This window comes from Hetaerina americana, unplaced genomic scaffold (assembly GCF_022747635.1).
Source record: "Hetaerina americana unplaced genomic scaffold, ioHetAmer1.1.p SCAF_9, whole genome shotgun sequence".
NCBI classification, from domain to species: domain Eukaryota; kingdom Metazoa; phylum Arthropoda; class Insecta; order Odonata; family Calopterygidae; genus Hetaerina; species Hetaerina americana.
The window spans coordinates 76,368,110-76,390,658 of record NW_027287538.1 but is presented as its reverse complement, the minus strand read 5'-3'; the positions used below and the strand labels follow the sequence as shown (position 1 = coordinate 76,390,658).

Below are 22,549 nucleotides of genomic sequence, written 5' to 3'. Positions count from 1 at the left end.
TCAACCCATGGATTCGACAGGTAGCTAGCTCGTCGATGCCGTCGGTCGCTTTATGGTAATTGCTATTATATCGTATTTTTCAGCCAAAGACAACTAAATACCTTTAATTTGACGAGAGCGGCAACACAGGGTTCGTTCCAAAAGTATCGCAGTTATTTTTTTAAAGTAAATGATAGAGAATATCCGCACAAAAACTGTATATTGCCTTCGATAAAGCGCTTGTTATCTATAACGAAAATGTTCGAATTATCGAAAGAATAGACGATGCGCGACGTTAAATGAATATTGAAAATATCCATACGATAACATACTTATTTACCCAATAATTTAAAGAAGAGTCTCGCAGAAATAAATTGCGAGTGCGAGCATGCCTTTTTAATTGCATTCTATTTTATACAGATCTGCGGCTGTTACAGTTATTTCACCTTATAAATCCATGAGAAATAAAAGAAACATTTTCAATACCTCATTAATTCTAATACGAAGTATTCTTTGTTCCAATACATAGTACTTCTTTGTTCCAATACATAATACTTCACGTATATATAGAGTACGTTGTATTAAATACACATATAAATATATTATAGGATAAGTTTATTACTCCAATCAAAGACCTTCGTCCCATGAATCACACTTAAATGAAATAGGTGCATTTTTTATCTCTTCAGGCAAATCACCGAGCTCACTCTCCGATGATAAATCTTCCTAATTATCTAGCACTGGCGTTGAAATATGGCTCAAAGAATTTTTACAACCATTTTTACTTAAATCACTCTGACAACGCATTTGGATCCACCGGCAGGGTTGGGTTGGGTTGGGCCGGCCCTGGTTGGGCTGGGCTTGGCTGGGTTGTGTCGGGTGAATTTGTAAAAATCGCTTAATTCGACTTTAAACCAAAGAAGTATCGCGCCCGCGCGGAATATAAACGCAAATGGGGAAATCAAACTCTCTGTGTCAAGAGAAAATATGTTGCAAATATGAAATAAATAAACTACCGTTTATGATCCATCACGAGATTCCATAAAAAATGACGTCTTGTGTATGATTACTTTTGCATTGCGACGGGAAACAACTTAACTGAAAATAGCCCACGACTATCGACCAGTCGTTGAAGCTCTGGATTTTTCAGTCATACCATCATACCATGTTTTTCTACTTAGTTACTTCGTGCAAAAATATGTACGTTGGTTTGATAGAAAAATCAGAGCTTCAACGGCCGGTTGATTTACGTTGGTAAGACTGAAAAATCTAGAGCTCCAATGGCCGGTGGATGGTCGTGGGCCAAGTTCAGTTAACTCAACAGCCTTGGGCTGGAAAACTGTTTCCCTAGGGAACTCATGTTACCTTTCTCTTGGGATCGAGTACCAGACTTGTTCTCATGATTGGCAAAGTTAAATATAATTATGAGATGATCATTCATTGTCGAATAGTAATTTCAGTTTAATTTGTAATTAAAGGTTAAGCTAAATACGAGTGTTAAATAGTTCTGGAAGAGAAGAACTGTCTGCCCAGTTCGCCGGAATGAAACTTTTATTTTCACACCTGTTCGATATCGAGGACGACCTCGATAGTTGTTGGCATCGAGAATTAAGAAACTTCATCGCAGAATTTCGGGATCGACTCCAATCGATTATAAGGTCGACGTTACCCTATGTCAGCTGTTGAGTTCAAATGTGCAGGTGTCCAGTCTGTGATAGAATTATAATAGGTATTTGCAACATTTAGTTCCTTTTTGTGATATGAAATTAGTGTATTTTTTCGTATAGTTAATAGCAAGAAATGGACGCAAAACTGAAGCGTTATGAAAAGATTGAATTCCTCGGCGAAGGACAGGTAACTATCAAGAATTTGATTTTTTCGAATTATACTTCGCTTTTAAGTTCGAGCAAGTGATATTTAATTTTCCCCTGGCCTCTAGTTTGCGACTGTGTACAAAGCGAAGGACACGGAAACTGATACTATTGTCGCAGTGAAAAAGGTATGTTAATGACTGCATTTTTTACAACCAATTAAAAATTGTCAGCTCTCACATTTATAATTTTTATCCAGATTAAAGTTGGCAGCAGGGCAGAAGCAAACGATGGCATCAATCGAACAGCTCTCAGAGAAATCAAGCTACTACAGGAATTAAAGCATCCCAACATCATTGGATTGAGAGGTACATAATGTAATCGTTTATTATAAAGTTTCCGTTTTAGAAATATTGTTAAACGAAACTCTCTGGAAGGATTGAGTTACTTGCAAGGAATAGGTATTTGGTTTTGTATAGTAGCCTTTGTGCCTATGTGTGTACAAAATATAATAAGCCAGCAAGTTTAGACTCAGGAGGAGCATATACTTGTGGATAGTGTTGGGCTAGGCATATTTGATTACGAAACAGAGAGTATTTAGGGAATTGGAATCATAAGGCCGTGAACAGTTAATATTATAACGGAACTGCGTTAGAGTTTAGGAAAAGATGGGATAAAAAGTCTTAATGGATTAATTCGTTGCATAAATGAGGAAGGAATTCGACCTGAAGATTTCGTTAGGTCAGTGTTAGTTCCCATCCCAAAAAAGGGAATGACAACTATACCTGAGGAATAGTGATTTGGATTTCTCCCTCATCTTAGGTGGTTCTTAGTATCATCAATTAGAGGATGGAGATGAGGACAAATATTACTTCGGGGGTGTTCAGTTTGGGTTCAGAAAGGGACGAGGCACGCGATGCCTTATCAAGAAGGGCGTCACTAATAATAGGGAGGAATATAGAATACAATCAAGATTCATTGGTCTCGTTCGTAGGTTTAGAGAAGGCATTTGATAAAGATAATAGGGTTGAATTAATTACTGTGCTGCAGTAAATAGGATTAGATCAAAGGGACAGGAGACTTATCCACAGCCTATACATGTCTTAGACTGCTTGGGAGCCAGTGGCGGTTTGAGAGTCTGGATGGGGAGTAAGGCAGAGGTGTCCATTACCTGTGTTCGTCAACGTATGCATGGAGTAAATGGTTGAAGATGCTTGGGAGTACCTGGAGATAGTAATGGTAGTAAGTAAGGACTTAATTAAATCTGGTTTGTGAATGATCAAGCTTTAGTTGGCCAGTTAACTAAGGTTTGAAAATCATTGCTGAGTTCATTAGAAAACCGGTGATATGTGCAGAATGATAATAAATGTAAATGAAACAACTTTTATGAGTTTTTGGTAAAGTGGAAAGATTGGATAAGTGTTAAAATAGGAGGGCAACAAATAGAGTTGGGGGAACAGTTTACAAGCCTGGATGTGTTTTGGACCTTGATGGCTGGGGTAGTAGGGGCATAAGAAATACGTTATGCAGGGAAGCTTGCAAATGTTGGAAGGATTGTTGACAGTCATGTTGTTTGAGGATTTAAAGGAAATATTGGTGACAACCTTGATATGGTGTGTGGTTTCGTATTATGCAGAAACATGGTCGTTGTAGCACTATGATTAGTGTAGATTGGAGTTTTGTTTAGATGTATGAGGAGAAGGATGGTAAAGGTGAAATGAATAGAAAAGAAAACAAAGTACTGGACGTGATGGGGGAGGAGAGAAGTTGGTTGATGGCAGATATCCAAAGGAAGAAGGAATGGTGGTGGATGCATAGCTTTTGGATGGGCGGTGGTGGGAGACTGATTGAGAGGATGATGTTAGGGGGAGGAAAAGAATGGGGGTGAAACATGGAATGAAGAGAAATAGTATATTGAATTGAAGAACAGTTAATTGTAGATTGGGACATTGGGAAGTGTGTGGTTTGGTGAGACTAAGAAATGTACTGGTGTTAATTCTTTGTCCTTGCAAAGCCTTCTTTAAATAGTAAATACCAAGTAGTAGCAACAACTTCCTTTCCTGTCTTAAGTGCTATCTCAATCTCTCATTTAGAATACAAAAGAGAAACTGTTTTCACTGTTGGATGATGTTTCAGTGGTCAACATACAGGACATGAGCAGTGGGTCATGTGATTCCAAATAGATGAGAAGTTAAGAATTGGCATTTATGCATCTATTGCCCCAACAATTTATGAACACAAGGGCTGAATGGTATGTACCTCACTGGATCAAGTTGGGAGACACTTAAATTCTTCATGGAAACATGTGGGAACACTGCAATAATAATCTTTATGCGTAGAATGGTTTGAGGCATCACTTTGTGGAAGCGATTCATTTTGGTAAAGATGTACTTAGTTCTTCCACGTACATTTTATTTTACACGACTTAGGTTTTGACTTACAAGGTCATCATCAGGTGCTCACATTGCTCGAGTCGAAACCTAGGTCGTGTTTAATAAAATATATGTGGGATAACTAAGTATTTCTTTTCCGGAATCTTTATGTGCCTCAAGATGGGTGAAATGCATACATTGTCTGAGCCATGTTCAAATAGAAACGGTACATTTTTCATTTAGTGAAAGAAAATATTTTTACAGTATGTTAGCTTGAGTGGGTCTAAGACACACATTACGCACAAGTAATCATTTATGTAGTGAGGAGTGTAAATTATCTAGAAGTAGTATCTGTAGAAATGACTTTACTATATTTTCTGAAGATACCTTCTATGCCAACTGGCAGATTGTTTTGTATTCTAATTCCCATATCTCCCCTGAACCTAATGTTGTGGTACTTCTTCTTTTCACAATGGTTAGGTGCTGATTGTTTGAATTTCTTGTGTTTTGTTGATTTCCGACACATTTAAGGAAACCCCTCTCAGAATTTTCCTAACAAACACTATGCTTGACTGGAGGCAAACACTTGGATAGAGAAGAATTTAAGTGATTTTAAGATGTGTCTGGAGGGAGCGTATGTTTTCTGTGCTGTAGTCCTTGAAGCACATTTTTAAAATTCTAAATATTTTTGATGAATGTGGGGATACCCGAGAGTATAATGTTGAAAGACAATCGAGAATAAAGTAATCCTTAATATAGAGCTAATGAAACATCCAAGCCAACTGATTCTCATAGATGTCTAGCAAGATAACATGAGAAGTTAAGCTTATTCATGAGGGAATCAGTGTGGAATTCCCATGAAAGATCTCATGCTCTCCTGGCATATCTGTTGAGTGAAATTCTCTCCGCTCTTCCACAAGGGTAGTGTTGCCCCATGCTGCTGATTTAAAAAAAATGACTCTGTCATCGTTCTTGAGGCTTCTGAAAAAGGGCTGCAATGGAGACAATAGCCCCATGGAAGACACGAGAGGATTTTCCTTCCCATGAGAAGTCAGCACTTGACACGATTTCAAGAAATTTCGTTGAATTTACCTGTTCGTGGGATTTTTTAAATTAATTTTCACGAGCAAACTTTTATCATTTTTTTGTGAGGAAATACAATTATGTGGGATTAATGAAAATTTAAGTTAAGTTGATTCTTCTGTCACCATTTGGATGGATGTTGAGTGATCATGTTAGGGCTTGGCTTGTTGGAGAGGTGAGCAATATATTGGTGTGATCTGCATATGACAAGTTAGTACTGGTAGCACTGGTGAAATATCAAGTTAAGTAATTAATATGAATCGAGAGCAGCACAGGTCCTAATAGGAATCCCTAGGGAACATCTGATGAGGGAAGCCTCTGTCTGGCATGATGAATTTTGTTTACCATCCACTGATAAGGGAACAAATTGATTTTGGTTGAAAGGGTAGATTTAATCCAGTTACATGAGATACCTCTCATTCCTAATTCATACATTTTGTTCCAAAGGCAGTGATGGTCAACATAATCGAAAGCTCTGGAACAGTCAAAAGAATGACCCCAGAGTTGTCTCGTTTACAGTCAAGACATGATAGATTGAAATCTATTGCATTATAGAGTGCTGTAGTTGTGGACCTACCTTTCCTAAAACCACGCTGATTTGGAGCTAAATAGAATATTTTCTAAACATGAAAGCAGTTGTGTATGGTAAACCTTTTCACTGATCTTAGCCAAAATATCCGGTAATGCAATTGGTCTTTAGTTTTGAATATCATTGTGGCAACCTTTACTCTTATCTAGATATTATCTAGGCATTATTTTGGGCAGTTTTAAGGCTGAGGGAAAACTACCTGGGCATGGGGATCTGTTCATTAAGAATAGCAATGCTTTTATGATATAATTAAAGGTATGGAAGGTTAAAAAAGAATCCAAAATTTCATCAGGACCTGCGCAATAATTTTTCCTAAGCTTAAAAACTATTAGTTTCAATTCATGCTCGGGACATAGTTGAGCAAAAAAATATTGTATTTTTTCAAATGTTTGTATTCATCCAGCTGCAAGGTGGTGTCTTGTGGTGGAGCCTCATAGAGGAAAACCATAGAAAGACCGCTCAGACAATTGAAGATTGGAACTACGGGATGCGGTGCTTAAATCCAAACAAATTTCAATTTGGATTTCAAGTCGTATGGTTGCGATCCACTGGAGGTCGCGATTGGCATTCTTGAAAGCTAGAGGCATCTAGTGAACAGTCATGACCTCAAAATGGCCGAGATGTTACGTACAAGTGAAGAGTATAATCAAAGAGTCGCTGGAGTCAAAAAGTGTTTGTGCTGGGCGTTATATTTCGAAATAGTTCGATTCTTCGTGTTGTACCCCAGATCAACTGTATTGTACGATATTGTGGCTAAGTATAAAATCCTTTGGAGAAGTCAGGGGAAGGTTTCGCTAACACGAGAAGGAAATCTCATTCTAGGAAAGGCGTGCTTGTCCGGATTTAAGCGCCGCACCATTTATATTTCATTTGTTTTAATCCATGGTGTAGTTTTCAGGATGGGCTAATGTTTTATAGGAGTGAGAGGAAAGGCGACGTTAAAACAGTGCAGGAGATGATTGTGGAAATTCAGGAAGCTCTCGTCAAGGGTAGTTGATTGATTTGTTGGCATTGCAATGGCCAGTGCTAAATTATTCACTGAAATTCCTCAAAAAAATTAATAAAAACTATTGTGATAAGAATGTAATATGATGCAGAGATTACTAGTATGTGAAAAAGCAGCAATACATAAATGATGAAGTACAGATTCTGTGGACTGTGTTATCGATTTGAACGGGTGAAAAAAACAGGAATAACATAAATTTATTTAAAAGCCAAGTGAAGAGATTTTATAAGAAACTATGGCATATTTTCTGTTTGTGCATTTATGAATTCTTGAAATAAATTCAAAAAGTGCTTTTGCTTTTTTATTAAAAAGTTAACATCTTTCTTTTCAGATGTGTTTGGCCACAAATCAAATGTGTCCTTGGTTTTCGATTTCATGGACACTGACTTGGAGGTGATTATCAAAGACAACACTATTGTTTTGACTCCTGCAAATGTTAAATCATATATATTGCAAACCCTTCAGGGCCTGGAGTACCTCCACATCCATTGGATCCTGCATAGGGTACGTGCATTTGTTTAATATGCATTTATTGGGAAGGAGAATTACTTTATTTTTGAACAAGTGTCGGAGCATTTTTGTGACAGTACTGCATTACTTGGATATAATTTGAATGTTCATTATAACTAGTTATTCAACATGGGTTCATAAGCATAGATTGTGGAAGTTGTGTTTTCTAATATTTGTACCTTCTCGGGAGTAGTGGCAAAAGTTAGCTTGCAGTAAAATATCAATCAGCATTTTTCAAAAGAACAGGTTGATAAAGTGTATGATAATTAATGGTTTCTGGCGTAACTTTATGGAACCGATTCATTATAAATAAATGAAAGGACTAACTTTGTAGTTCCACACGAAAACGATTTATTCACACGACCCAGGTTTCGAAGTAAAACTTCATCATCAGGTGAGCTCTCTACATTTGCAGCCCTTCTTATATATACAGCCAGGGCGGGGGTGGGGTGGAGATAATCAGGAAGGTTTGGGAGGGGTAAAGTCAGGATTGGTTTGCGTGCCGGAGGGGAGGGCAGTTTGGCGTCCCCTCCGCGATGTTGGTGGAATGTGGAGCGGGAGGGAGAAGTCTACATTGTAGAGCTCTCGTGAGTCAGCGGATTAGAGAGGGTTAGATGAAGGGGAGGGGGGGGTGTCATTGGCCACCGTGAGGATTGGGACTTTAAGGAGGGGAGAGTGGGAGGCATACAGAAATTCGTTAACAATATTTTCATTTAAACAAACACTATTTAAAATTTCTAAATGTTCTAAGGCGTCTAATCTATAGCCTTTGCTTTCAACACGTAAAATTTCGAAATTAAAATCACTTTTATGGTTATTATCAATCAAATGCTTTGCGAATTGAGAGTTCATCTTTTTATTTCTTGCACATGCTTGATGCTCCTTCACTCGTTCTTGGAATTTCCTCCCTGTCTGTCCGATGTATATTGCCCCGCAATCGCACTTTAGCTTATATACTCCACTCTTTTCCTTATATGGGATTCTGTCCTTTGTGTGGGAGAGCAGGCCCCTGAGGCTTGATTTGTTATAATGGGCTATCTTAATTCTACATTTTGGAAGTTTCTGACATACTTTTTGTGAAAAATCGTCTAAATAAAGGATTCTGCGCCACTTGGCTGCGGGGTCCTGTGGCGGTTCAGTACTGTAAATATCTTTCAATGCCATTTTATTAAGTTTTTTGCGGTATAGTTTCTCTACTAGCTCCTCATCGTAGCCGTTGTTTCTTGCAATCAATTTAATCGTGTTAAGTTCTTTTTTGACGTTGTTTTGCGACATTGGGACGTTCACCAACTGGTGTATCATTGAATGGAAGGCGGAGAGTTTTTGCGAGAAGCAATGTCTTGACTTGAAATGGATAACTTGATCTGTGTATGAGTTTTTCCGAAAGATAGAGAAATCAAGCCGGTTGTTTAATTTTGAAATTTTTAAATCAAGAAAATTCAGTGTATTATTTTCTTCTACTTCACAGGTGAATTTTAGGTTTTCGTTCAAAGAATTTAAATGTGTAAGAAATAGCTGAATTTGCCTTTTGGAGCCTCTCCACACACAAAACACATCGTCCACATATCGATACCAACACAACACATTATTTGTTAGTTCGTTACACGAGGAGAACAAGTTCTTTTCGAAATGGTTCATGTAAATGTCGGCCAGAATCGGTGATAGAGGGCAACCCATAGCTAGGCCATTGGGCTGTTTGAAATATTTTCCGTTGAATTTAAAATAATTTTGCGAAGCACATGTCTGTAGCAGTTGGATTAGTTCACAGATAACTGGGTAAGGCACAGAATTCTGGATAAGTTTGGTTTCTGCAATGTCTATAGCTTCTTTAGGCGGCACACTGGTGAAGAGGTTGGATACATCGAAGGACACTAGGAAGCAATTTCTGTATGCCTCCCACTCTCCCCTCCTTAAAGTCCCAATCCTCACGGTGGCCAATGACACCCCCCCCTCCCCTTCATCTAACCCTCTCTAATCCGCTGACTCACGAGAGCTCTACAATGTAGACTTCTCCCTCCCGCTCCACATTCCACCAACATCGCGGAGGGGACGCCAAACTGCCCTCCCCTCCGGCACGCAAACCAATCCTGACTTTACCCCTCCCAAACCTTCCTGATTATCTCCACCCCACCCCCGCCCTGGCTGTATATATAAGAAGGGCTGCAAATGTAGAGAGCTCACCTGATGATGAAGTTTTACTTCGAAACCTGGGTCGTGTGAATAAATCGTTTTCGTGTGGAACTACAAAGTTAGTCCTTTCATTTATTTATAAAGTGTATGATGTCATTTTTTGTCACCCTACTATGTCCAATTATACTGGTAAGGGTATAGTTCCCTCAAAAGACTGCTAATTTTCTCATATTTAATGAATTAACACTTGCAAGCATGTTTATGCCAGTGAATAATTGCAAAGTAATTAACGTGGGGATTATTATTTGTGAAAGTGCCCTCAAGACTTGACATCAATCGAAATAAGCATTTGGCAAACACCTGATTCAAGAGCAGGACATCCATTTTGCATATCATTCGAGCAGGATTTTCACTCTTCATCCATTTTGTGCGAAAAATAGCTAAAATAATACAGTTCATGTATTAGTAATGATTGCTATCCGCAAAAGAAATTGGCACTATGAAGTCCTGATGTGTCTGAGTGCTTACAATACCACAATTTTGGTAATTTAAGGTTATTTTTTGTGAAAACAGAAAGGAAATTTCCAAAACGCCAATTTTTCATTGTGAATGCACTTGTGGCCCTTTCAAAGCATCAAATTTGTTCACCCACCATCTGTTATCCCTTAATTCTCTCGCATTTCACTGTATTGACTGTCTTATTTGTTCCCATGTTTTCATTCCCCCAGACTGAAACTCATTTCTGCATATTTTCAGGATTTGAAGCCAAATAATTTGTTGGTCAATTCGAAAGGAATATTGAAAATTGGAGATTTTGGTTTGGCAAAATTTTATGGCTCACCTAATAGGATTTACACGCATCAAGTGGTCACCAGGTGGTACAGGTGAGACACGGCACAGGCTCATGCCACACGGTTTTCCCCTAACCACTCTATGGTTCACTCTCTGACATTCCTCGACTGAGTCAGGAGTCCTCTCTCGCTCTTCCTCGACTCTAGGGTTCCATCCCATTATTGACAATTGGTCACATATGCATGGAGAGTAATTAACCGAATCTCTGAAGGGGTCTTGTTGGCTGATAATCAATAATTTTTCTCTCTGCACTCAAAGCCAGGGGTGAAAGTCAAATTTGAATCATGAAGTCATCAATACATAAGTGGTGGAGGATTCACTGTCATTAGTTTTACAGCTTAAGAGTTTTCAAAATAGCTAGGCGTGTATTTCAAATGTCTAAAGTGACGTCTAATATCAAGTGATATACCTTAACAATATTAAATTATGCATATTTATTACTTTCTTGTATTAAGTTAGAAAAGTGGTCATTTTTTTATGTTGCCCTAGGAAAAATACAATGCATAAAAGTGTTTGAAATGGGAACGCATGTTTATATTAATGAAAAATGGGCATATTTGGCATATCTGTGGTATAATATGACAGAAATAGTTAACAACTATGAAGCAAACTGTTGTTTATTGATGTGGAAAAGAGCTCCCTGGGGGCGTGTGGGTGGAGTTAAAAAGCATGGCTACTCCACCAAAGTGTGATTGCCATGTTGTGTTACCAGTCTTCCCTTGCCATTCCAACTATCAAATTAGCAAGGGCATTTGGAGGAGTCCTGGCTTCATCCGCATGGTGGCAATACTGCATGATTGGCAGAACCATTTGACAGAGACCGACCGAATCGAAGCCAAGTGAGTGTTTGAAGCACATCCTTGGGGCCAAGCTATGCTTGAGAGGGTAGGAGGACCCCTTTCCCTCTGGGGGAAGGCGAGCTCAAACTTAGTGGTCAGGCCCTATTTCCATGCAGATGCGCTATAAAAGAACTTGACCTGAAGGCACCAACCCTAATGCCGGTGAAACTGCTGTCCCATCAATAATAACCCACTCGAAGGAAATTGCAAAAGACACAGTGTCAGTGTCTTTGCACGAGGTGGGAATGGATTCCCCCCTGGGCAAGGCTCAGCATGGCAGGATCATTGAAGCACCGTGGTGATATGATTGAGCCAAGGTACCGTACCTTAGAGTGCAAGGGTTAAGCATGCCAATGCTATGCTGCCCATAACTAAGAACTAGTTGAAGGATCAAAGAAGGGAAAAATGGAGGTATTTTTATTTTTTGAACAATCAGAAATGCCATTAAAAATGAGATGAAGAAACCCATTCTGTTGACAAACATTGTTTTGGCATCGTATTATCTACACTTGGTAATGAAATCAGTTTTACCAAATGTCTTTCTTATGTATTCCATTCATTGTTGATTTGAATGTGTCCAGAAGTTGGTGCTGACATTTATTTTTTGATTTTTGCAATTTGCATTCTTTCAATCCGCTTGGTATTTCCGCCCTCCCTCTCCTCCTGTTAAGAAAACATCAAATGCTCTCTCGCACGCTTCTTCGCTTCAATGTCAGGAGTCTCATTGGCCTCTTTCCTTTGCCCCTCTCCGAGTGTCTCTCACTTACTCATTCCACTCTGCATTGCATTTCATTCCCCTGAGCACACCTTCCTCGTGCATGCAATGGCAGCACGTTCGGCAGTCTTTCATTTCATACTCTCACAAAGGATCACTCTGAGTCACGTTAAAAAATTTTCCCCATTCACCTGGTGCAACTTCAGCTTATCCATAAAGCATATTCTTACTGCCGTGTTGAATTGCTTTTGGCTTATTGCTTTTAACTCTCAATTGGGTTTACTGTCTAGTGCTACTTGCTACTGACTGCCTCTTGCATTACACTTATTTTTCACCCTAAAACCATGTATATAATCCACATTTATTACCTCTGCCTTCCCTCATGTCCTCCCGACTCTTGTCACGCACACATTTGATCAATAATGCTCCTTGAATCATGTCTTCGACATGCCATCAAACTGCAGTCAGCCCTCAATTATTCATACTAATTAGTATGTAATTCATACTAATGAATTACATCATGATATATGTGGAAAATATGGTTGTGATATAAATGGACATGTACATACAGACTCCTATTTCCAATTAATTTGAGTATTTTAGCCATTTTCCCTTCATTTTTACTGGGTGAGGCAGAATGGACTCCCTGATTTGACGGGTGAATTTAAAAAAACCAACCAAGATACTTTAAAAAGGTTTTTGTCTCTGAAAACTACATCCAATGGCATTTTCTTCATTAGGTTTTGAATATTATTTCATCCAGGTGATGACCTTGGTGAGCAATGCAAATTTTGAGTCGTTCAAAAAAGTTTTAGCAAATTCTTCTCAGCATATCTTGAGTTATTCTGGCGATGACATCTGTAAATGCCTCCTTAAGAGCTTCCAAGGTCCTTGGTCAAACTTTGTAAACCTCAACTTTAAGATATCCCCAAAGGAAGAAAATCACGTGGGCTCATATCAGGGGAGGAAGGGGGTCATGGAACATCCCCTCGTGAGGAGATCAGGCTGCCAGGATATTGTTCTTGAAGGATTTGGCATGAACAGCAGGCCGTCACCATCCAAAAGGTTTATGTGTCATATTCCTCACCATACTCTTCCATTTTGGGGGTATAAAAGTTCTCCAGCATCTCTCAATAGCGCACTGTAACAGTTCAGCCTCGAGATTCAAAAAAGTAAGGCCCAATAATGCCTATGAAAGACACAGCGTACCCAACTGTCACTTTGGAGCTATGGAGGGGTGTTAGTTGAAGTTCATGAGGGTTGTCAGTCGCCCAGTATTGAAAATTTTGCTTATTAACTCAACCAGAGAGGTGAAAATGTGCTTAATCACTAGATCACAGTGCCCTCTGCATCGGGACCATGCTATTATTGTTCTTAAAAAATATTTCTATGATAAAGCCTTGGATGTTCGCCACTGCATGGTTCCAACGGAAAATGGCGTTGTTCCTCCCAGCTAACGCCACTGCTTCTACTCCACTAATTAACCTGCGTGCTCTTCAGTTTTTTTTTAACTAGTAAGTCCATTCTGCCTCACTCTGTATAAGGGTGGAATCTTAGTTTTGCAGCGACAAAGAACTCAACAAGTGAAAGGCTGAATATATTTGCCTCAGAAAGCCAAACCAATCACGTTGCCAGGACAAAACAAATGACTGGTGAGGGGAATTTTAAAGTAGGATCGATTATGCATATTATGATGTCGATTGAAATAATTCAGTGTAGGTAGTTAATGACTAATTAGTTGCATAGTAAAACTATGTATTTTCTCGCGTCAAAGGAGAATATGTAATTCTCAGGGCTAATGAATGTGAGAGAAAGGATAAATGGGAAAGTATGGATGGTACGAAAATGTTTAAAATTAAAACATCAAATACTGCTGACAACTCCTGGTTTTGTGAAATTGGAAACTTTTAAGAAAGTCCAAGGATTGCAAACTTTTATTTTCCATTGAGGAAATCAAAGTTTCAAAGCAATTTAGTATGTTTATGATTGTAATTTAATTGAAATTTTGAGGTATTAGGAAGAGAATGGAATGGATAGGTGGTAAAATTGATAATTGAGAGTTTACTGTAATTAGTTTATGCTTAAACCATAAATTTAATACAAATAGTCCCTGTTCGAAGCTGACTTTGAATGAGTAATTTACACCTCAGCTCATGGCCCCTGGTGTTTGTGCACATAAATACATGCTGCAAAGTTGATCCAAAATAATGGAGCAGCTTCCTCTTTTGGAGTGAATGCCTTCTGCTCAAGGTAGATATCCCTTGGAAAACCTAAGCGTATGTTATGTGCGGCCAACTGAATGAGCACTATTGTTTGCTGAGACGTGATGGCATTGCTCGTGAGTTATTTGTTTGGATTCCATTGCAGGTCTCCAGAGCTCCTCTTTGGTGCTCGCATCTATGCCACTGGCGTCGACATGTGGGCAACAGGCTGCATTTTGGCTGAGTTGCTGCTGAGGGTGCCATTTCTTCCTGGAGAGTCTGATTTGGATCAGTTGACGCGAATCTTTCAAACATTGGGCACGCCAGCTGAGGATACGTGGAAAGTAAGAAAGAGTTGGATATTTGTATGTCTCTGAAAGTGTTTCTGGATGTCATTCAAAGAGTGGCGAGTGATCAAAGCATGTGCAGAGGAATATTGTTCCCAATCAGACACATGGCACAGTGTGTAGAGTTGCTCTGTCAGTGTGTCCCATGCTTGCCAAAGCAGTTGGCCACTCACGGCCTTCCAGGAGGCCTTTGGAACATGTGGCTATGAGCACTGTAAGGGGCTGGCTGATGGGAGTGGCCTCCCCCAACTCTAAATGGCCTCCCCCGTATTCTGTTTTCAACTTGTTCTTTTCAACACCATGCTCTTACTCTTGACCACCACGAAAAACAATGGTGTAACCCACTGGGCAACTAATGTGATATTTAATCCAGCTTTGTGGAATCATTTTGAACTGTGGCGGCAATGTTTCAAGATTTCATTGGACCAAAAATTTCAATATATGCTAGGGGCATTAGTTAATAGATAAACGTCTTTGTAATAATATAATAATGAAGCGGAGGGCATTTCAGTTTGCGCTCTCCTCATTTGTAAGGATCTGTTAATGTGAATCCCTGCCTTTCCTCTCTCACATCATTATTAATGCTACAATTATAATGCTAGAAGGTCACCTTTTTCTAAAAATAAGTGAAGAGCAGGTTTGACGAAAGAATTTTTAACTCCAATTATCTAACCATCATTTCATTTACATATTTTCACCAAAGATAATACCCCACCATGAATAACAGATCGTTTTGCTGTTTGAGTGAGATGAGCGCATATTGGGGGGGAATGAAGCAAGCATTTCAAAACTCTCTTGATGAGTTGGTAAATTCTCAAATGAATCAGAAGTGACAGTTTTGCTGGCGAGGATTTGCACACTGTGTTCTTTGGTGATCATGGATGCTTGAAATTCTTTCTATAATTAAAATTAAAATAAATAGTGACCGAAATTATGCAATAATTAACATTGCCTAAGATTCCTCCTGTACCTCTCCCTGACCCATGAGAAAACTTAATGAACTGGCGATATGACCCTCTTTGCCCCCCCCCCTCCCCAAGTGCCTTTATGCAATTTAAGTGTGCACCCTTCAGTGAAATTCTATATTACATTATAATTTCTTCAAATCATTCTTCATTGCTTAAATTTGTGTGCAAAATTATTTTTCATGTGCCTTACACTTCAAAGGTTGCCTTCCCAACGGCTGTGCCATGAACCCCATGGGGAAATGGAGCCATTGCCCATGGTCGTGTTCTAATAATGTTCTTCATTCATGGTTTCATGCCAACTTTAGAACATTAAAAGCTCAAGACATATTAAATATCTATCTATATAAATTTTACTTGAAAACCTAATCACTGCTCTCTCCATGTGATAAAATTCATTGATTTTGTAAACTGGCGTGGTTAATAGCCAAGAATACAGTTTGGTTTTGAATATGAAAATGTTGGCACTATGTTGCCGTAGCTGGTAGTTTATAGAATAATTGATACCCATGCATTTCACAGAGTTTTGGAACTATGCCAAGTTAGAATATGTTGTATTTAATGTGTTTTTATTTCCTGCTTTGTAATTATGTGCATTGGATCTTGTCAAGAGAATATCAACATTTTCTTTTACATAAGACAAGACAACATGAATATATTGGCTATCATATACATTTAGCAATGCTGAAGAAGGAGCTGCACATCACAGATTATTCAGACGTATTTTTTATGTTAAAGAATTAAGGATTTGGCAGTGGAGGAATTGCCCCATGTGAGAGATAGTCATATGCTAATGCATAGTGTGTGTGTGTGTGTGTATGTATATGTGTGTGTTTATATATATCCAATCCAATAATACTGCACTGTTAGCCTTCATTTGTATCTGCAAAAATCTCTGTCCATCCCCATCCAGGCATAAAACCTCATTGTGTTTCCCAGTTTTTGTTCAGTGTTACTTTCCGTTTACTCCTCCAATCAGCTTTTGACTCGGCACATTCCATGGTCTGCTCAAAAGATTGTCCCCGAAAGTTCTTACATTCTCTCTCTCTCTCCACTTCCTGCAATACAGTGGTACCATTATTGCATTCTTGCTGCTGTTGCTTGATCAACAACCGTTTGCTTCCACAAAGACAAGTAATAAATAACTTTCACCTTTTTCAGCATTTGGGTAAATACCCTATTATCCTCTGTGTTTTCCGCCATTCATGATTCTATCTGCAGGTGCAACCTCTTTCACTCTTATGCCAACCTCTCTTCAATAATTTTCTATGTTGATTATATTTGACTCATATGCATTACTCCCCGCTATGACTATATTCAAATTCTTAAAAATATTCTGAGCAGTGTCCAAGACCGCATCCATCCCCTCACCAAACCTAATCACCTCTCTCGTTCCTTATTCTATTTATTCCTTTGCCTGATGCTCCTTGATTACCTGCCCATTTCATACTTCCTTCAAAATCTTTCTGCCTTTTAACTGCTTCTGCCATTTGGGTTCTTCTCCAACCTTCACTCTTGTACAATGATGTAACCATTCTTTTTCTTCTTGTAAGTTAATGCTTTTTATTGGCAACAAAAACGCTGAGCTGATCAGCTTTCAATGTGAAAAAAGCTTATTTGGATGCTCTATTCTACACAATTTGAGATATGTATGTTTTGCAGAAAAAAAAGGTGTCTCATTCCATGAATATTGGCATTGGTGTGCCGCTGTATTTTTAACGACTGTCCATTTTCCACGAGTGCGAGACTGTCAATTGTCGTACAGCAGTGTACACATTGTCAAGTGCAAATGGATGTGTTCCAGATGTGTGTAAGAGTGCGTACGTTTTTATTGAATGGATGCCCATGTTTTCCACAGGGTGTGACTGACCTGCCTGCCTTTGTGCAATTCAAAACTTTCATCGGGACGCCTCTGAAGCACATATTTTCGGCGGCTGGGGATGACCTCCTGGGGCTCTTGGAGAAACTTCTCGCCTTGGATCCAAATAAAAGATGCACTTGTGATGAAGCCCTCCAGATGCCGTACTTCAGGTGTGTGCCAGATATGTCTTTTGAGGTTCATTCCACATTTCGGTGTTCATTGTTTAACTTTGACCAAACTGTGGTGAACAAATTGGGCATTGGGCGATAGGCGTGGAATGAGAACCAATTTAAACAAAACAAAGATAGTGAGGTTTTCAAGAAAGAGAACGACTAAGTTAAATATAAAAAGGGAAATCATGCACTAAAGCAGATAGAACAGTCTACTTGTCTTGGAAGTGTTCTGGACCGAAATGGTCAAAGTAATAGGGATGTTCATAAACCAAAGGATAGAGAGTAGGGCAAATGATTGGGAGTCCGGATGGGCAGCGTAAGGAAGAGGTGTAAGGCAGGGTTTCCCATTATCACCGTTGCTGTTCAACCTGTACGCAGAGGAAATGATTAAAGAGGCATGGGAGGAACTGGAGGTAGGAATGAAAGTGGGCGGGGAATTTTTAAAATCGGTTAGGCTCGTTGATGATCAAGCTTTAGTTTGTCAGTCAGCCAAGGGGTTGCAAGTATTGCTTAGAGAATTGGAAATTCAGTGCGACAGGTATGGGATGAGAATCAATATTAATAAAACAAAGGTTATGCGATTTTCTAGAAGGAAAAAGGCTAAGCTAAACATTAAAATAGGAGGGCAAAAACTAGAGCAGGTAGAACAGTTTACGTATCTCGGTAATGTTTTGGACCAACACGGTCAAAGTAATAGGGACATAAGGAGAAGAATTGCGCTAGGCAAAGAGGCTTTCACAAGGAGGAGGGAGTTGATGACAGGGACGTTGAGTAAGGATATTAAGAAAAGACTCAAAAAAAATGGTTGGGAAGGAGAGGGGAATGTTGGTAGAACTCCAAAAGAGACTGGGAAGATGGATGCAGAGCATTTTCAATGGTAATTGAACGTTGAAGACTGTGATAGAGGGGAGAAGGTTAGTCAGGCGTGGTAGTAGAAGGAAGAGGATAGACATATGTGATGCAATGAAGGGAGGGAGGGAGGAAGTATGCGGATTAAAAGAGGGGCTTATTGTCATGAAATATGTCAGGTTTTACCTTGTTAGGCTAAGAAATCCTAAGTTTTTTTTCAGTCTTTGTCATAGCCATAGAAGCAAGCCTAAGCCATGCATGAATAGGTGAAACATGGACCAGGTTTCATTGCTTCAATGTATTATATCTCATGGCCAAGCACCTCTCAGGAAGCCAAATGTCTGTGCACTGACCCTACTGGACATGGCCAAGCGTACTCATAGATTTTTATTGGATAGCGATAACACTGATTAAGGTGTGATATAACTAAGTGGTATTTGATCCCACTGGGGAAGTAATGGGGAATCGTGAAGGCAGGAAGCTTGTGGAATGTGGTTGGGCCAATGGCATCCATGGGCATTAATAGGGTGGCAGTGTGCTGTGTGGGAGGCAGAGGGAAACATTATGTGCCAAGGTGTCTCCTGCAGTATTTTGTCAGAATGTAAAGGGACGCCAACTGCTTAGTTAGGAGTTAGCAGAACTAATGCAGGAGGACACATTGCCCGCAAAATAATTCAACCATAAGTTTGTACAATTTTCTGCCGTTGTATTTTAATGAATCCAGTTGATAATGAATTTGGGATCAATGTTTAATGAAATATCTTGGCCAAATGTTTTCTGTCACTCTATTTAAACACTTTGATTACTTTTTTCAGGAATAAGCCTTATCCCACTCCTGGACCACAGTTGCCATTACCATCTTCGATAAAACCAAAACCGGCTGAGAAACCAAACTTGAAAAGGAAAATATTTGAAGCTGCAGAAGGAGGTACGACATAATCACTCTTTTATTGGCATTTGGGGTCTCTTGTCTTTGGCTGGTGACACATTCAATGGACGATCAATTTGCCCATTGAGCTTCCTGGATTGTCACATTTTTCAACTGCAGCCATTTCAATTAATTCTTGCGTTAGTTCTGATTGTGTCTCTGAAACGCACACACACACGCATAAAACCCCATGTTGAATTTCCTCATGGTTTAGACTGAAACCAGTGAAGCTTTTATTTTTGTAAAAACACATGCTCTGCCATGAGTACGTCAAGCTGGACAATGAGGAGATGCATTTCACCTGTCATCCTTCTGCTTTTTGCCAATTTAAAGTCATCACAATGGCAATAATATTTTGTGAAGCATGTTAAGCGACAATTTAATAAAATTTAAAATCAGACTTATAGTCATTGAAACATCCAGTACTTCTTCAGGTGTAGTATGTGAATACATTATGTCACTTAACTAATTGAATTTCTTTTACAATTCCAGCTATGTATTCCAAGAGGCTGATATTTTGAAGAAAGTGAGCAGATCTTCTTCACTCCTTGACATAAAGATCCCTCAAATGAAATGAAATATATTGTAAATACTCATGAAAATTTGCATTTACTTTTTGAAATGAAGAATCAGAACAAACTGCTGTCTACATTGATGAGGTGTACATTTTTCATTCTGCAAATGACATGATGTTGTTTTCTTCCTTAGCAAGCTAAGATGTACCTCTGATTAATATACTTTATTTATTGAGAATATATTTCCAGTATTTATAAAAAAGTTTTGCGTTAATTGATAACCTAAACACTATAAAACATTTGGCAGAAATATTATTAATTGAATCATGAAAGATCCAAGAAAGGAAGGCATGTATTGAGGAAATATGTGGGAAAGAAATTAGGCTTGCTAGCTTAGACATAGAAAGGGAGTATGATGTAGAGGAGGATAACTTAGGCCAAAGCATTCTTGATGGCAAGATTAAAGTGCATTGAGGGAATTGAAATAAAGCAAGGCCTTGTAAGGAAGACAGAATTCACATAGAACTACTCCTGGGTTTAGGAAAACATGGGTGGGTAAGAGTTTTTATGGTCTGATTTGTAGCATTTATGAGGGAGATATTTGCCTGGAATATTTCTTCAGACCACTGTTAGTTCCTATTTCGAAAAAGGGAAAGACAGCAATATGCGAGGACTTCATGACAATAAGTTTGATTTCACATGTAGCTAGTGGTTCTCAGGATCATCAATAGGAGGATGGATGGGAGAGCAAATTATGTGTTAGGGGACAATCGTTTTTGTTTCTAGAAGCAGAGAGGCACATGTGATGATACCATAGCGTAGGTCACTAATTGAGAGGAGAATAGAGTACTAACAGGATGTATTTTTAAAAATAAAGTTAAAATTAATGAATATATTAAAGAAAATAAGAGTTGATAGAAGGGATAGCTGACTTATTTCCAACCTGTCCATGTCTCAGATTGTTCAGGTGACCGATGGATAGATGTGGTCTGTCTGCCCCCCATTATACAGGTCAACAAATATTTTTGAATGGTTCAGATTAATAATATGGCAATAACTGAAGTGAGTACCTAAACAAAATTTTTAAAAAACCCTTCTATGGGAAAGGTTCAATAATGAGTTTGATAGTTTGACCTTCAATATAAATGGAAAAAAACATTTTGAAAAGCAGGCCAGTGTCATTGATCTGCCCTTGTCTTGACCTTATTCCGGGCCATCTGTGAGATGTTTTCCTTTTTTCCTTTCATTAGTTGTAATGAAACGGACCAACCTCCCCCCTCCTCCATTCGATCATCTTCCAGGAAGGGGCTCATTCCTGGGCTATTTCTAGGTTTTTAGGCACATTTCTAGGTGGGCTGAATTGAAATCCAAGCAGTTTTGGAACCTAGGCACAAGAAACCTTATTCAAGAGCCTATCGAAATGTTTTTCCATTTTGCTATGTAAAACTGTGGGGCTAATCACAAACCCAATCCGCAGCAGTTCTGGACAGCATTGAAAATGGCATTAATTAATAACTAGGTACTTACTTCACACTTTTTTAAATAAATCGCTTTTCACTTTGAATGCTGGCTTTTTTGTATATATTTAATTTTTTAAGTAAAGAGCCCTTCAATCCACTGGTAGGGTGTGTGGCAGGGGGTGAATACACCAAACTAATTTTACCCTAACATGACCCTACCGCAATCGAACAATGTTATTATGATCCGCTATCGTTCCTGGAAAAAATGACATCTCAAGTCTATCTGTTCTACACTTGATCTCTCTAATTTTATTGACATGATCAATAAAATTAATGATTTATGGTGCTTTTTCTAAAAATTTTAGATGACAAATTTTTAAATTAAATTCTAATTGCTAAGTGTCACATCAGCGTTGTATAGCATTACCATTGGGTAATGATACCTTTTCAACATCACTGCTAAAGAGACGTCCTTCCAATTTATGCAAGAGTAGCCTAGCTGCTCTAATATTTTAGATATGCTACTAAGTTTATCATAACAACGCTTTACAAATCTAGCTCCTCTACACTGCATGCAATCCAATTTGGCCATTAACCCAACTTCGTGAGGATCCCATTTACTTGCAGTATATTCTAAATGAGGCCTTACCAGCAGCAGATAACATTTCTCTTTGACTTTTCCATTGCATTTACCTAGTACTCTTCTAATGAATCCTAATTTTTTGCTAGCTTATCCACATATTCCCTGTACGTGTTTGACCCAGGAGAGGTTGCGAGTGAGGGTAACACCTAGGTATTTGATCGAGTCTAGACATTCCATTTCAGTGTTCTTGATGCAGTAGGCATTCAGAAGGGAATTGTGCTTTTTCTAAAAATTTTAGATGGCACAAGTTTTTAAATTAAGTTCTGATTGCTAATTGTCACACCAGCATTGTATAGCATTAAGGGCATCTGGCAAAGCTGCTGTGTCCTCAGGATCACTGTAAACCACTGCATTGTTGGCAAATAAATGTATCTTACTAGTGGCTACAGTGTCAATGTCGTTAACATAGAGTAGGAATAAAAGAGGTCTGATGACACTTCCCAGGGAAATGCCTGAAGTAACTTCTACTGCATTTCAGCTAACTCCATCTATCACTGCTCTTTGAACCCGACCAATCCAAAAGTCTTTAATCCAATTCCAGATATTTTTATCTATGACATTTGCTTGTAGCTTTGTGAGTAGTTCACTATGTGGTACTCTGTCAAAGGCTTTCTTAAATTCTATAAAAATCGTGTCCACTGGAACGTTGCTCTCTCCCGAAGTAAGAATATCATGAACCAAAAGTTCATGTTGTGTCTCGCTGGATCTACCTTTTCGGAAA

At 38.8% G+C, this 22,549-nt stretch overlaps 1 protein-coding gene across 3 annotated transcripts; it reads left to right on the top strand.

Moving 5' to 3' along the window:
- Positions 1–19,958, top strand: Cdk7 (Cyclin-dependent kinase 7). 3 transcript variants are annotated; one of them, XM_071597631.1, is made up of 10 exons: positions 1–55; positions 1,767–1,833; positions 1,919–1,978; positions 2,050–2,158; positions 7,172–7,344; positions 10,237–10,364; positions 14,254–14,431; positions 17,258–17,430; positions 19,098–19,210; positions 19,703–19,958. In XM_071597631.1, exons 2-10 carry the CDS (start codon positions 1,780–1,782, stop codon positions 19,729–19,731), a joined length of 1,017 nt encoding a protein of 338 aa, XP_071453732.1. In that variant the 5' UTR covers positions 1–55; positions 1,767–1,779; the 3' UTR covers positions 19,732–19,958. The 3 variants fall into 3 exon arrangements, with proteins under 3 accessions (XP_071453732.1, XP_071453733.1, XP_071453731.1); XM_071597632.1 differs by lacking the exon at positions 1–55 and having other exon boundaries at positions 1,446–1,833; positions 7,172–7,233; positions 7,306–7,344; XM_071597630.1 differs by lacking the exon at positions 1–55 and having other exon boundaries at positions 1,446–1,833.
- Positions 19,959–22,549: the final 2,591 nt, after the last annotated feature.

Bases quoted from the DNA above. Each gene is read 5' to 3' on its own strand.
- Cdk7 (XM_071597631.1), top strand. From the start codon at position 1,780: ATGGACGCAAAACTGAAGCGTTATGAAAAGATTGAATTCCTCGGCGAA. The intron at 1,834-1,918 runs GTAACTATCAAG...CCTGGCCTCTAG, and splicing joins AATTCCTCGGCGAAGGACAG to TTTGCGACTGTGTACAAAGC. The intron at 19,211-19,702 runs GTACGACATAAT...TTACAATTCCAG, and splicing joins ATTTGAAGCTGCAGAAGGAG to CTATGTATTCCAAGAGGCTG.